General features: G+C 33.3%; 1 protein-coding gene across 4 annotated transcripts in view; it reads right to left on the bottom strand.

The window, feature by feature from the left end:
• Positions 1-15,727, bottom strand: part of SMCHD1 (structural maintenance of chromosomes flexible hinge domain containing 1) — a 145,009-nt gene that overhangs the window by 76,787 nt on the left and 52,495 nt on the right. For all 4 annotated transcript variants that reach the window (XM_032421494.1, XM_032421492.1, XM_032421495.1 and 1 more), the window contains 7 exons: positions 12,130-12,207; positions 11,931-12,050; positions 8,565-8,709; positions 5,397-5,493; positions 3,837-3,909; positions 1,587-1,726; positions 841-975 (listed from right to left, as the gene is read on the bottom strand). In XM_032421494.1, the coding sequence (XP_032277385.1) occupies positions 841-975; positions 1,587-1,726; positions 3,837-3,909; positions 5,397-5,493; positions 8,565-8,709; positions 11,931-12,050; positions 12,130-12,207 (788 nt within the window). The remainder of the gene's footprint in view (positions 1-840; positions 976-1,586; positions 1,727-3,836; positions 3,910-5,396; positions 5,494-8,564; positions 8,710-11,930; positions 12,051-12,129; positions 12,208-15,727) is intronic.

The following is a 15,727-nucleotide window of genomic DNA, read 5'->3' as shown; positions in this document are numbered from 1 at the left end:
AAAGCTGTCTTTTACCCTTTTGAAGCTCAAGGTATGTTAACTGATGTATAATTAGTAGGAAAGCATCAGTTAACCAACTGGTTAGGTTAGGTTATTCATCATCTACCATATCAATAATGAAGAAATTACATTTAAATATTCTCCTTAACTATTTGTTGTCCCATTTTGCAATCTTAGGAGAGCAACTGCTCACAACAACTGCTTGCCCTCCTCCAGGCTGGCTTCACCTTCCACCATGATGTATTTATCCAGTAACAAGTATCCTACTAGTACATTACCACAGAAATCTCTTTACATGAAAATACTAATCACATATTTATTTTTTAAATTATACATATAAATTGTTTATATGTCCTTCAGTGGTGGTTTACCAGACTTTCTAAGAAACAGTATAAACTATAAGAAACAAAAAAATAAAACTGACATATAAATGCCACATTTTAAAAAAGATTTTATGTATTTATTTTAGAGAGAGAGAGAGAGACAGCATGAGTGGGAGGGGCAAAGAGAGAGAGAGAGAGAATCTCAAGCAGACTCCACACTGAGCATGGAGCCTGATGCGGTGCTTGATCCCAGGATCCTACAATCATGATCTGAGCCAAAACTAAGAGTCGGACGTTTAACCAATTGAGCCACCCAGGTGCCCCTATAAAAGGGTTAATTAAGAAAATTACTAATACAAAATGTTACTATACCATTTCATGTTGCCTTTTTTTACTTTAGCTAAAAGAACCACAGATACCTCATTTTTAAAAGTCAAATGTTACATAAAATACTATAAAGCTGTTATGAAAGATTTGTATGAAAACAATATAAAATCAATGAATAACAACAACTTACAGGTATTTCAATTTTTGCTTTAAGAGTCTGGTCTTTTTTAATGTTCTGTACTTGAATTGCAGATCCTGTTAAAATACTGGTTCCAGAACTGCTACAATCTACAACGTAGATTGGAAGATTTGGAGCACCTAAAAACTTTTGAAAACATACAAAATAATTTAAGACCCCAATCAAATGTAACAAATTATTCAATAACTGTTAAATTTTCAAATAATCCACTACAGCTACTATTTCTGGCTATAAACTGGAAAAAATAAAATAGAATTCACCAATATTCTAGACAATTTCTGAATGAAAAGAGTAATTTTTTATAATTCTAAAATTTATGTCTTCTGAAACACCAACTTCCTCAACCACTATTTTTTTTTTTTTTAACTTTGTGTATTTGGGTTTTCCCTTCCTTTTTGTGCTCTTTTACTTACCTTCATTTGTCTACGCATCCTTAACCCTAAAAGACATTTCTATCATTCTATTCATAAATACTTCAGCTAAATTGAGGGAAATGGATCAAGAAAGGAGGGGGGGGAATGTTCTATGAATTTCTTTATGGAACTTGGTATAGATGATGCCTTTATTGGCCAAAAAGTATAGGCAATGAGATACCCACAAGTTTCTCCATGGACTAATCATTAAAGATCTAAATACGATATAAATCTCACTATAAAGTAGCTAAGAGATAGTTATGTCCATTTACTACCAGATTACTCAAAGTAAAATCTACGTATTTTTATCTTACAATAACTTACCTTACAATGAACAATCAATTTTGGTTGTGTTGTTATATTGTCTGATTCATCCAAAATTTCTACCTGAAATGGGAAAGCTGTTCCATTTTCTATAACTAAAATTTCAGAATCAGGTTTCACTTTCAATCGATGAGGGGGACCTACCAGAGAATTATATAATGAAATACAGATTCAAGTTTCTAAGACTGAAATATTGAAACAGCAAGGAAAAAAAGCTTTTAACATTTCAAGTTTTAGTATCTTAATGCTAAGAAAGGAAAAAAATAAGCAATACCCATGTTTAACCATTTCTATCTCTAAAATGCACAGATTCTATAAATGACCAGATTTGTCTCAACTGAGTAAAATGTTTGATGTCTAGACTTAGTTTTACCCAACAAGCTATGACATTATTGTGACTAATGCTAGAAATCACCTCAAGGTGTAAAACCTTAAAAGAGATCCTGGAAAAAAGTATTCAAGAAGAGAAGTTTTTTAAAAATACTTTTTTATTTATTCACTTTAACTTTACACAATGACTGATTTCTCAAAAATATGTTAAGAGAAAACACACATTTTAGGTAAGTGTTCAAAGGATCAGTGCATGTCATGATATAACCAAATAATTTACTTGTTTGACTGCCCACGACTTTGATGTTATAAGCAAGCTACACAAGTTTCCTCTGAGATTAATCAGAGTTCACACTTCTATAGCAATATGCCTTGATGTGCTCTATAAACAGATATTTTTAAATACAATTTATGCTAAATGCTAGTAACAAAAATTCACAAAAAGAACAGTTACTGAAAACACTTACTTTGTAGTAACATTAGTTATTATTTACTTTTTACTACGTTGCCAAGCAACATGTCAAGTTTTAAGCACTATATAATCTTCACAATGATCTTAATGAAGAGGGTAATATTACCATCCTCATTTTGTAAATGACGAAACGAATTCAGAGAGATTAAGTATCTTGTCCAGGTCATATGACTAGTAAGTGGCAGGCTCAGGTTAATGTCCTGAGTAATCTGAAACCTCTTGACAATTATCATTATACCATGCTACCTCCTACTTTACAATTTTCATTCTCAAATTCAAAACAATGTCAAACTACCTGGTTATTAAGAATTTCACTACCCAAATCTATACCTTTTAGCTAACCTCTAAAATAAAAGCATTGTGTTTATTAGTATGTAACAATTTTTAAGTTTGCTTCTGTGTGTATTTAAGTATGTATGTAAGTAATCTCTACACTCAACATGGGGCTCAAACTCATGACCCCGAGATTCAAGAACCACATGCTCTTCTAACTGAGCCAGCCAGGTGCCTCAACAATTTTATTCTTATACTTCTACCAATGTGCTAATTTTGACATCTTTTATCAATTTGTGCTTGAGGGAAACCAAACAACTTGAATTTGTGAAAGGACATAGCTACTGTGTATCATTTCATTTAAAAACAATACAAAAGGTCATATGTGGACAAAGGTATGATTATAGTATTATTAATAACAGAGCTAAAACTGACATACCAAGCACTGTTGTGTTTTACAAGCACATGCAGTTCTCACTTTGCATAGTACTGTGTTAAGGAGAACTCATGCACATTGGAACTGTGTCGTCCTCCATTCAGTTACCACAAAATCTTGCAAAGTGAGGGTTACCTATATTAACTCATTCAATCCTCACAACAACTGTGAGAAAGTAGATATTATTTCATTTTACACATGAGGAAACTGAGGTACAGGACAAGTTTACCTAGCTCTTAAGTGTCAGCTTAAATTCAAACCCAGAAGAGATATCAGAATGTATTCTTTGAACCTATATGACAGACTGCCTCTCAAATTAGCCAGCATTTCCTACCCTGTGTTACTTTAACGTAACTTCCTTACGAAGTTGATAAGTCATTATCAAGTTAACATAAATGCATGAGAAACTTTTCATAAGATATGAAACATTTACAGTTATACAGGAAAAGTTAAAGACAGGTCCAGTTCTAATATAAGCCTGATTAGTGTATCTCTTAAGAGTTGTTCCCTAATACATTCTCAACATTCACACTTTTCTCCTGATTATTTTTAGAACTTCACTAATGTCTTCCTACACATTTTCCTGTTTTTTCAATTAGTCATTTCTGTCAGTGGTTTGACATTCAAATGTATTTTCAAGACTTACACCATAACCAAGCCAAAAAACACTTCATCTTATATTTTATAATAAGAATATTATTTTAAAGGTAAATATTAGGAATATTTCTTAAAATATTACCTGGTAGTAATCTAATTTTTAAAATCTGTGTGTCTTCTTTTAAACCCGGCAGAATAACCTTCAAATTAAAATTCTGTTGAAAAAAATTATTTTAATTAAATCCAAGTCCTAAATAGCTCAGTAGTTTAACAACTCAATTCTGATTTATTTTTGCTTTTCATTTCCATAACATTAATCTATTCAGCAAATTTATATTGAGAAACATGATCATTTATGTAAGAGATATAGATGAAAAAATGGACTCATATTGCTTCTTTACAGATAATAGCCTCTTCAAATTCAAAAGGAATAAACTTTGAATAATCAGAATCAAGATGGGCATTATAAAAAATATGGAAAATAGTGAAATATAAAATGCCAAAAATCTAGAAATCTCTAAATGCAATGTGGTATTCTGGATTTGATCCTGGAATAGAAAACTAATTAGTAAAAAAAGCTGGTGAAATGTAAATAAAGTCCACAGTTTTGTTAATAGTATTGTACCAATGTTAATTTCTTAGTTTGGATAAATACTTGATAGTTATAGAAGATATTAATAGAGGAAGCTGGGTACTGAGTATATGCAAACTCTCTATACTATCTTTCTAACTCTTCTGTAAATATAAAGTTATTTCAAAAAAGTTTTTTAAAAAATCTAGAAATCATTTTAGATTTTTAGTAAGCTTATCTTACTAAAGTCAAATTTCCCTGAATTTCAAGTTCTTCTTCCAGGAAACTCTGAATTCAGAAAGATGTACAGAACTTGACTTTTAATTTGATTTCATTATACAATGCAGTGCAGCATAAATTCATATGCTCTATTTTTAATTAAATGCCATTTTGATGGAAAAATTTTGAATATATCTTGTAGGTTAATGCTGCAGTGAAGAAAAGTTATATATTACTTGTTATTAACCACAGAATTCCCTTTAGTCATGTAAATCTACTAGCTACTTTATATACCTGATAGAAAAATTACCTTATTGGAATTTATATTTTTACCTTCCCTAACTTTATCCCTCCCAAAACATTTTCCTTTGTCCAAATACCAAACCCAGTATGTTCATAAATGTGAGCTAAAGTTTCTCATATTTTTGTGTTCTAAAATTAATATTCAAAAATTTTTAAAAGTTGGAGAGAAAAAAGAAACCTAATACTGGATAACTGTTGATAAAATAACTCTGAATGTGAAAAGAATGGAATGAAGATGAAGACACTTAAAAAATATTTAATTCATAAATGTTACACAATAGCAAACATGCTAGTTTCCCTTAGAGATGTAAGTGGTAAGTTTAGTGACATGATCCTAATTCTTAGGAACCCCATATTGTCATCCTGTTAGAAAAATATGTCATCCAATTTTATTTATTTATTTTTATTATGTTAATCACCATACATTACATTAGTTTTTGATGTAATGTTCTATGATTCATTGTTTGCGTATAACACCCAGTGCTCCATTCAGGACGTGCCCTCTTTAATACCCATCACCAGGCTAACCCATCCCATTTTAAATTCTCCACTTCATTTTTACCATACAGGAAATAAGCATGTATTAAAACATTTATGTACAATGCTTACCTTGCCTTGACAAGAGTTTACAGGGCCCTTAGCTGTAACACCTCGAATCACACAATTCGGTCCTCTGGTTATTTCTTCATAATGTAAAGATAAACCACTGGAAAAAAACAAATTATTTTTTAACTTCCCCTCCATTACCTATAAATAAGTTGCAAATGTGTAACCTTCTCATATGCCATTCTCATGTTTACTTTTCTAATAAGATAGTATTTTAAAAAATAGAATAAATAATTCAATAGGAGAAAATTCCCAAGAACTTCTTTTACAAAGACAAATGATCTGTAAGTGATAGCACTGGGCCAAACATTGTAAATGATAAATTATAAAATATAAAGCTTCATTTATTAAATAAGATACAAGGCAGGAAATAACCAAATGCTAGACCATGCACATAGGTCAAGAAAAGGAAATATCCAAATAGGCCAGGTTTAGGGAAATCTTCAGACTTCGCCATGTATTTTTTTTTTTTCCCAAATCTTTTATCCAGTGAGATGTTAGAGAGTTTCTGGCACTTATTAAACTAAATAGCAATTTTAGTCTAAATAATCAAGTACAGTATTATGATGTAACCTCGTTAAAATATACACTAAAGATTCCCTAATCTATTACCATAAGCAATTTCATTCCTAAATAGCCTGTGACCACATGTAGGTCATTACAGTGTAAACATTTTACTCTTGTCAAGGGGTAAGATGAGGGAATAAAAGTAAAAGATACACCATGGGGGAGGAAAAGCCAAATGGAAAGGTTGTAAAGATAAAGTTGAAAAATATCTGTCAGAAAGAAAAGTAGAAATACAAAAAGAAAAAGAGAAAAATTAGGAAAATCAGAGAAGCAGTCCAGAAGGTTCAGTACCAAAAAATAAGGACCTCAGAAAGAGCAAACAGTGACAAAACGTATTACGTTCATAAAATAAGAACAAGATCTACAAAAAAAAGGTTCAGAAAACCAAGAAAAACTCTTGGGATATTAAAAACAGAGCAGCAAGGGGGGACGCCTGGGTGGCTCAGTCGGTTAAGCAACTGACTTTGGCTTGCTCAGGTCATGATCCCGGAGTCCAGGGATCGAGTCCCGTGCACTGGGCTCCTTGCTCAGTGGGGAGCCTGCTTCTCTCTCTGCCTACCGCTCCCCCCTGCTTGTGCTCTAACAAATAAATAAAATCCTAAAAAAAAATAGAGCAGCAGGAAAAACCCAATGGAAAGGTTGTAAAGATAAAGTTGAAAAATATCTGTCAGAAAGAAAAGTAGAAACACAAAAAGAAAAACAGAAAAATTAGGAAAATCAGAGAAGCATCCAGAAGGCTCGGTACCAAAAAATAAGGACCTCAGAAAGAGCAAACAATGATGACAGAGATGTCTCCAAAAATATGAAACTGATAGATTATCTATGCACTTAAAACATCATAAGAAGAGACCAATTTGGCAGAGTTTAATCTGTCATAAACTTAGCAAAGAAAAAAGTATAGTAGCAACAAAGTTGTACAATAAAGTAAGTGACTAGTATTTACATAAATGCAATAAAGCAAGGACTAAATACTGACCAAGCCACAATATAAACTTTATTGAGGAACAGAGGAACAGGAAGGAAGCTTATTTGTAACAGAAGTGGTATTAAGAGAATACGTCATTGTCTATAGCCATTAAATCAAGAGAGAATGCCTAAAACTGAAGAATGAAGAAATAGCAATATAAAATTTAGATATATGGCAGTAGTTACCAGTAGATTCAAATAAGAAAGTCGAAAGGGGTTCTCTGAGAAGTGGATTGTGGGTAGGGCAGAGAGGGCAGAGGGAGGAGAAACTGTTCTTTTATAATAAGCCTTACCAAACTACTTGACTCTCTAAAGCTACATGCATGAATGATTTTTTTTAATTCACATAACACTGAAAAAAAAAAACAAAGAAACCCACTAAGGAAATGGTCTTTGTTGAAGATAAATTCACACAGCCATGCCACCAGGGTTTTTTTTAAGTTCAAAACCCAAAATATAAATATGTACGTGTGACAGAGACTTCTCATGTAAGAATATCCTATCAAGGATAGGATGATGGAGTTATAATCAATAATAGGTATCAAATAATGCGCTAATATTTTTCCAATTGTGACTAGAAGGGATACTTCCAGTGTTTTATTTTTAAACAAACACATTCAAGTGTTCAACTATTCCATTACTGTTTAATATTCAAATGAATGCAATAGGTCAAAAGAATCACTTTTTGCAACTCATTTTAAAAATTTTGTAACTATGTATTGTTTTCCAAGAACTTAACCATGCTATAAATCTAATCACTAAACTATCTCACTGTGAGTTTCTAGAAGACAAATACTATGTTCTTAATCACTTCTATAGGTCTAGCTAGCAAGTGCCTGGAATATAGCACATGCTCAGATGATTAAGAGTGAACAATTACAATTGTTAGATCTTCTTGTTGGACAGACCCTTTAAAAAAGAATAAAAAAAAGAGTGAATGATTACAACACGAGGGGAAAAAGTACATAGAGACAACAGAAGAAAGCATACATAAAAAGTGGGCTCAAAAAGACCAATTTGGCAGCTAATGCAAAAAAGAAACACTTAGCATTCATGCTCTTCAGAATGAACAAGAATTTCTCCCAAGGCACCTTAAAAAGATAACGGGAAATAGTGAACACCCTCAACCATATCAGTGGACAACACTGTTAAGTTTCTCAGAGTTATTTCTTAACATAAGTCAATCACAATACTCTAAAGAACTATTAAATAAAGGTAAAGTCTATGGAAAGACCCAAATTTCTATGGAAACCATAAACTTTATTGTTATGGTTTTAAAAACAAATCAAAATAAATTGTACTACCAGTTTTAAAACCTATTAGAGTGAGCAATACCACTAAGTTTAAGTAGTCCTAATTTCATATACTTGCAAAAAAAAAAACAAAATGAAGTCTATCAGTCTCACCTAAACAACTTTCACAGCAAATTCAGTCAAAATAAACTTTAGTGAAGCACTTTATATATGACACTCTAGTCACAAAGCATAGCTTAGGGCTTAATAAATCCCCCAGATCTTATAAAACACACTAAAGACTTTAAATGACAAATGTGAAGTTAAACACATAAATAATTTAAGCTAAAAAAGACAATGCTTCGTAAATATGAAAAGTCACATATAGGTTGATCCTTCAAATTACCTTGCTTCAAAAACTGGCTGAATATCATTTCCTAGTTGACTAGTATGACCAAATTCATCCTGAAACTCCAGAGGGATATTGAATGGGACTCCAACACGAAAAGGAGGATCCATAAGACCAAATGAAAACTTCTCTGGTTTACCCTCTTAAAAAAAAAAAAAAAAAAGTAAACATGAGAAACAAATTCATTATAGGTCAGAAACAGCCATATTTTATATACAGGAACCTAAACTACAATAAAGATGGCATTTTAAATCTGTGAGAAACTTATATAAATTATATCTATAAGCCACTTCGGAAAAGTTAGATCTTTATCTCACTATACATAAAAGTAAAATTCTAGAGGAAGAAAAAAAGGTTTTTAAACTATGAAATTATTAGAATATAATAAAGAATAAGTTTATAACATTATCATAGGAAAAACTAAGGCAAAACATAATATCAGCCCCCCACACCTTATCTGTGGTTAACTGTAGTCCAGAGGCAGATGATCCTACTTCTGATATACTGTCAGAAGGTCAACAGTAGCCTAAAACTATGTTACAATTCCTAGGTCATTGACCTCACTTCATCTCACCAGATGGGCATTTTATCACCTCACGTCATCACAAGAAGAGTAAGTATAGTAGTAAAATAAGATATTTTAAGAAAGAAAAAGACCATATTCACATAATTTCTATTACAGTATATTGTTATAATTGTTCTAGTTTATTATTATTGTTAATCTCTTAAAGTCCCTAATTTATAAATTAAATTTCATTATAGTATGCATATACAGAAAAAAAATAGTATATATAGGATTTTGGTACTATCTGCAGTTTCAAGAGAACCACTGGGAGTGGTCTTGCAACACGCCCCCTGCACACAAGGGGGACTACTGTACTCAACAGCTATGAAAGAATATATTTGATAAAGTTTAAAATATCTTATTAGTTAAAATACACAAAGTTAAAAGAGATGTTCCATAGGAGAAAATATGTACAACACTGCAACAAGGGATTAAAATCCAGAATACATAAAAACTTTCTATAAACCAGTTCTTCTTAAAGTGTGTTCTCTAGTCAGTTTTAGCCATCCTCTGAGAAATTATTAAAAGCGTGTATTCTAGGGCTCACTCAAACCCAGAAACTCTGGGAGTGATATCCCACAGACCAGTGTCTTAAAAAGCTCTCCAGATGATTAAGATAGAAAGTCAAATTTGAGAACCACAGCTTTAAACTGTTAAAATGGGCACAGCAAATGAATAGGTTTTCACAGATGACATAGGGAGCCCAAGAAAAGTGAGAAGAGGTGCAAAATCTAATAAATAATTTAACCACCAACTAGGATAAATACATACACTGGCCAGGAATGAGCATAAGGAAATTAGAACTCTCATGGTCTGTTGGTGAAGGTACCCTGGCACAACATTTTGGAAGAGCAAATATATATTTAAAATGTTAGGGCATATACATGTCAGCTTGGCAATTCTACTTTTTATCCACCCTAGAGAATTTCTAGCACATGTACACAAAACAGCATAAATTTTTTCCATATAGAAACATGGTTTGTAATAGCCAAAAAATTGGAAACAACCTAAATGTTCATTAATAGAAAATTGCTTCAGCTATAGCATGTCTATACTATGGAATGTGTTCTGCAGCTATTAAAAGAATGTGGTAGAAGCACCTGGGTGGATCAGTTGGTTAACTGTCCAACTTATGATCTCAGCTCAGGTCTTGATCTCAGGGTCGTGAGATCCAGCCCCGTGTTGGGCTCCACACTCAGTGCAGAGTCTGCTTAAGATTCTGTCTCTTCCTCTGCCCTTCCCCCCAATTTGTGCGCTCTCCCTCTCTAAAATAAATCTTTAAAAAAAAAAAAAAAAGAAAGAAAAGAGTTCCCTAGATCCCCATCCCTCAATACACAGAACCAGTCAACTGCCTTCCTTAGCCCCAGCAATAGACAGAAGGCTTATTCTCTGACGAAGGTAAAAAAAAGTAGGGCTAAGAAGTGAGGGACAAAGCACTACTAAAAGTGTCACGGTTTGCTGAAAATACCAAGTAAAAGATTATATAGTAGATATGAGACCCCCCAACAGCCTTCCTCAGCTTGCTCCCCAAATGCTGGCAGTCAGGTGTTTACCCTCCTAGCAGAAGACCAGAAGCTCTACTTTAGGGAATCTAGACAGCCCAAAAGAGAAAAGCTAAAAATTCCCATAATCACTCCAAATGAAAGAAAAGCTTTCAAATGTCCTATGATTAAATGTAAGCAAATCACCAGACATGTAAGAGAGCATCTACTATATGAAAGGGCAAACATAAAAAAAACCAACATGGAGGAAACAGATTATAAAAAAGTTTAAATATTTCAAAAAAGACCACTAATACCCTCAGAGAATTATTAAAGACACTGAATTCATGAATTAGGCACAGAAGCTTTGAAAAGGGAATAGCCAAAGAATAAAAAATGACAGCAGAAAGGAAAAATTCAATAGAAAGTGTAGTAGCATGTCATGTTAAAGGAATCTCCCATAACACAGGAAAATAAGAAAGTAGAAAAAAAGAATATTAGTACACCAGTCAAGATGTCCACTGTCTTAATACGAGATGATGTAGAAAACAGAGTAGGAAATCAAAGTGATTCAAGAAAAATTCCTAGAATTTAAAATTTCAGAAAGTAGAACAAAAAGAGATTCTCCAAACAGCTGGGCATCAGGGAAAAGGGAAGAATGTGATGGAGGTGGTGGGCAGAACAGCTCACACATACAAAAGTCAGGAATCAGAATAGCTTTAGATGTTACCAGCAACAAGAGAAGTAAATGATGATCCCTTCAAAAATTTTAAAGAAATATGATTATGAATTTGCAATGACATGGACAGAGCTAGGGATTACATTATGCTAATAAGCAAAATAAGTCAGAGAAAGACAAATACCATATGATTTCACCCATGTGGAATCAAAGAAACAAAACAAATGAGCAAAGGGGAAAAAAGAGACAAAGGCAAACCAAGAAAGAGACTCTTAACTATAGAGAACAAACTGATGGTTACCAGAGGGGAGGGGGCAAGAGGATGGGTTAAATAGGCAAGAGGATGGATTAAATGGGGATTAAGGAGTAAACTTGTGATGAGCACCGGGTGATGTACAGAAGTACTGAATCACTGTATTGTACACCTGAAACTAATATTACACTGCATATTAAAACTGTAACTTAAATAAAAACTTAAAGAAATACGATTATGAAGCAGAATCATAAAGCCTTAATTTTAAGATCATGATGGTCACAATTGGCCAAACATCTTTTATTGAATTACCTATCTATCTATTCTCCCTTTATTTAAAATGCCACCTTTAGTATAATATGTAGGTATATAGTGTTTCACTTACCTTTAACAGAAAATTTAATTGCCTTTGATGGTAGTGGTCTTCCTGCATAAGTGTCTGCATTACTTTCATTCAATACAACTTGTAATTTCAATGTATAATTCCCCAACTTCTGAATATTTTCTGGACAAATTAAGAAGAAATTAAAGATCAAGTCAACATAATACTGATATAATTTTTAACATTCAGAATAATAACTCACCCATTTTTTTAAACCAGTAAGGCCATTTTCCTCCATGTTGACTAATATGTGAAATGATTTCTTTATTTCCATTTGAAGCTTAATAAAAGAAAAAAGAAATATTTATACCTTGAGAAACTGAATACACAACATGAATATGAAATATCACACTGGCATCAAATATCTTTATTTGTTGTACATTTTTAGAAATTGTTTTGAAACTTCATCAAAGGATCTAAAGCTATCCTATGCAAGTGAACAGCATAATGAAAATTACTCATTCAGCTCATTAAAATTCCTTTATTTCAATTCTTAAAAATGTATCTGTGAATAAGATTAATTGGTACAAAAGATTAGAGATAATTTTCTTTTGATATTAAAAATAATTTTCCTTAAGAGTTTTCAAGACTAAAATACCACAGTTTATTTATATAGAATTGCTAATATCTAATGACCTACTGTTATGAGAAAGGAGTAAAAACACACACACACACACACAAATTGCTAAGATCTAATGACCTACTGTTATGAGAAAGGAGTAAAAACACACACACACACACACACATAAAATATGCTACCTTTTTTGTAAGGAAGGGTAAGAAATGATATATTTGTTCCTACTCGGCATTATAGCAGGAAACACAGGAAAGATAAGCCAAAAACTAATAAAATTACTACCTAAACAGGGAGGAAGTAAACAGAGTAGAGGGATGACATAACTTCTCTGAAGGTTTATTTCTGACTTTGAAATTATGTAAATGACTTAAAAATTGAAAAAACAGAATTAAAATACAGCAATTCATAAACAAAACCAAACATACATCAAGTAGGTGACATGACAACATTAAAAAAGGATTATTATTTCAAGTAACCTTTTTTGAAGATTTATTTATTTTAGAGAGAGGGAGAGAGAATCCAAGCAGACTCCACACCGAGTGGGAAGCTGAACATGGGGCCCAATCCCATGACCCCGACATCACCACCTGAGCTGAAACCAAGAGTCGAATGTTTAACCAACTGTGTCACTCAGGCGTCCCTCAAGTGACTTTATTTTTTATTATCTGTCAATAAATAAATTCAGCACACTTGGACGATACAAAATCATGTTCATGGACTGTTAAGATGACAATAACATCCAACTGATCTACAGATGCAATATAATCCCTATCAAAACCCCAATACCATTTTTTGCAGAAATAGGAAACCCATGCTAAATGTATTTGGAATTTTAAGGGACCCAAACAGCCAAAACAATCCTGAATAAGAAAAACAAAGTTAAGAGAACTCACATTTCCTTTCAAAGTTTACTACGTAGTTACAGTAATCTAAACAATGTGCTACTGGCATAAGAAGAGACTTACAGAGAGCCCAGAAATAAACCCTTGAATGTATGGTCAAATGATTTTTGACAAGAATGCCTAGGCCATTCAATGGAGAAAGAACAGTGTTTCTGATTATTTGTGCCATGAAAACTGGATATCCACATGCAAAAAAATTTGATCTATATAAATTAAACTCAAAATGGATCAAAGAACTAAATGTAAGAGCTAAAATGATAAAACTAATTTTAGACCAAAAAAAGCTTCCTGACACTGGATTTGGCAATGACTTCTTGGATAGAATACCAAAGGCAACAATGCAGAAACAGAAAAACTGGGGGCGCCTGGGTGGCTCAGTTGGTTGAGTGTCTGACTCTTGGTTTCAGCTCAGGTGGTGATCTCAGGGTCATGAGATCCAACCCCATGTCAGGCTCCACAGAGTCTGCTTGGGATTCTTTCCCTCTACCCCTCCCCCCCCCCCCCCCCCCCCCCCCACCTCCCCCCCCCCCCCTCAAATCTAAAAAAAAAAAAAAAAATTGGACTACATCAGAATTACATTTTCTGCATCAAAAAACACCACCAACAGGTTGAGAAAGCAGTCCACAGAATGAAAAGAAAGTATTTGCAAATTATATAGTATCTGATAAGGATTATCCAAATGTAAAGAACTCCTACAACTCAACAATAAAAAATCCAGTTAAAAAATGAGCAAAGGATCTGAATAGACATTTCTCCAAAAAAGATATAGAGATATCTATAAGCACACAAAAAGATGCTCAATTTCACTCATCATTAGGGGAAATCAAAACCACAAAATATCACTTCACACCAATTAGGATGCCTTTTACCAAAAAAAACCAGAAAACGTGTTAGCAAGGATGTGGTGATACTGGAACACTTGTGCATTGCTGGTGGGGGTGTAAAAGACTGCAGCCACTGTGAAAAACAGTATCGCAGTTCCTCAAAAAGTTACACATTAGAATTACCATATGACCTAGCAATTCCACATCTGGGTATGTATCCAAAGGAACTGAAATAAGGGACTCAAACAGATATTTGCGTACCAATATTCACAGTGGCATCATTCACAATACCTCAACATGAAAGCAACCCAAGTGTCCATCGATGGATAAATGGATAAACAAAATATAGTACATACATACACTAGAATATGATTTCATGTATTTTATTGAGATACCTAAAAGAATCATAGTCACAGAGACAGAAAGTAGAACAATGATTACCAGGAGATTGTGGGGACAGAGTGATGGGGACGTTATTACTACTGTTTTAGTCTGGGATGATAAAAAAGTTCTAGAGATGGACAATGGTTAATGGTTGCACAACAGTATAAATGTATTTAATGCCAATGAACTGTATATCTTACAATGGTTAAAATCATAAATTTATGTTTTATATATTTTAACATAATAAATTTTTCAATGAAAAAAAATAATACAGGGTCAGGGAGGCAGGAGAGTCAGAGTCACAGAGAGACTGGAGAATGCTATACTACTGACTTTGAAGATGGAGGAATGGGCCACAAGCCAAGTATATGGATTCTAGAATGTGGAAAAGGGAAGGCTGCCCTAAAGCCTCCAGAAGGAATGCAATCCTGCTGACACCTTTTTTTTTAAGATTTTATTTTATTTGACAGAGGGCAAGAGAGCACAAGCAGGGGGAACAGCAGAGGGAGAGGGGAGCCCAAGTGCAGGGCTCGATCTCAGCACCCTGGGATCACGACCTGAGCCAAAGGCAGACGCCCAACCAAATGAGCAACCCAGGCAACCTTCAATACTGCTGACACTTTGATTTTAGTCAATGAACTCCATCTGGAATGTATGATCTACAGAACTCTAATAAATGTATGTTGTTTTAAGCCACACAAACACACACAAATTTGGAGAAATATGATGTAGCGTGTCACAGAGGCCAAAAATGCAAGTATTTCAGTAAAATAAGTTAGTCAAACTGTTCAATGCTGAGACACCTAACAACACATTTATAAGTATAAATGATCACTGACTAGTTTTTAAATGTTGGAAATAAACATATACTGAAAATACTGTGCCTTTAAAATCCATGGATGAGACACACAAGTATATAATGATAGAATAGATTATTAAACATAAGAAGTAAAAATTCCTTTAGGCAGTCAAAACAAAAACAATGGAGAAGAAACAAACAAGATTATTCAAATTAGGGAAATACAAGATAAGCAATAATACCCAGTTCTCCTATACCAGGCCTATAATCTAAAGCAAGTATTTCTAGCACACAGGTTCAGAGCCATAGTTTTT

Source organism: Phoca vitulina, unplaced genomic scaffold (assembly GCF_004348235.1).
Source record: "Phoca vitulina isolate PV1807 unplaced genomic scaffold, GSC_HSeal_1.0 scaffold24, whole genome shotgun sequence".
NCBI lineage: Eukaryota > Metazoa > Chordata > Mammalia > Carnivora > Phocidae > Phoca > Phoca vitulina.
Note: the sequence above shows the minus strand (reverse complement) of the source record. Positions and strands in the feature narration are given on the sequence as shown.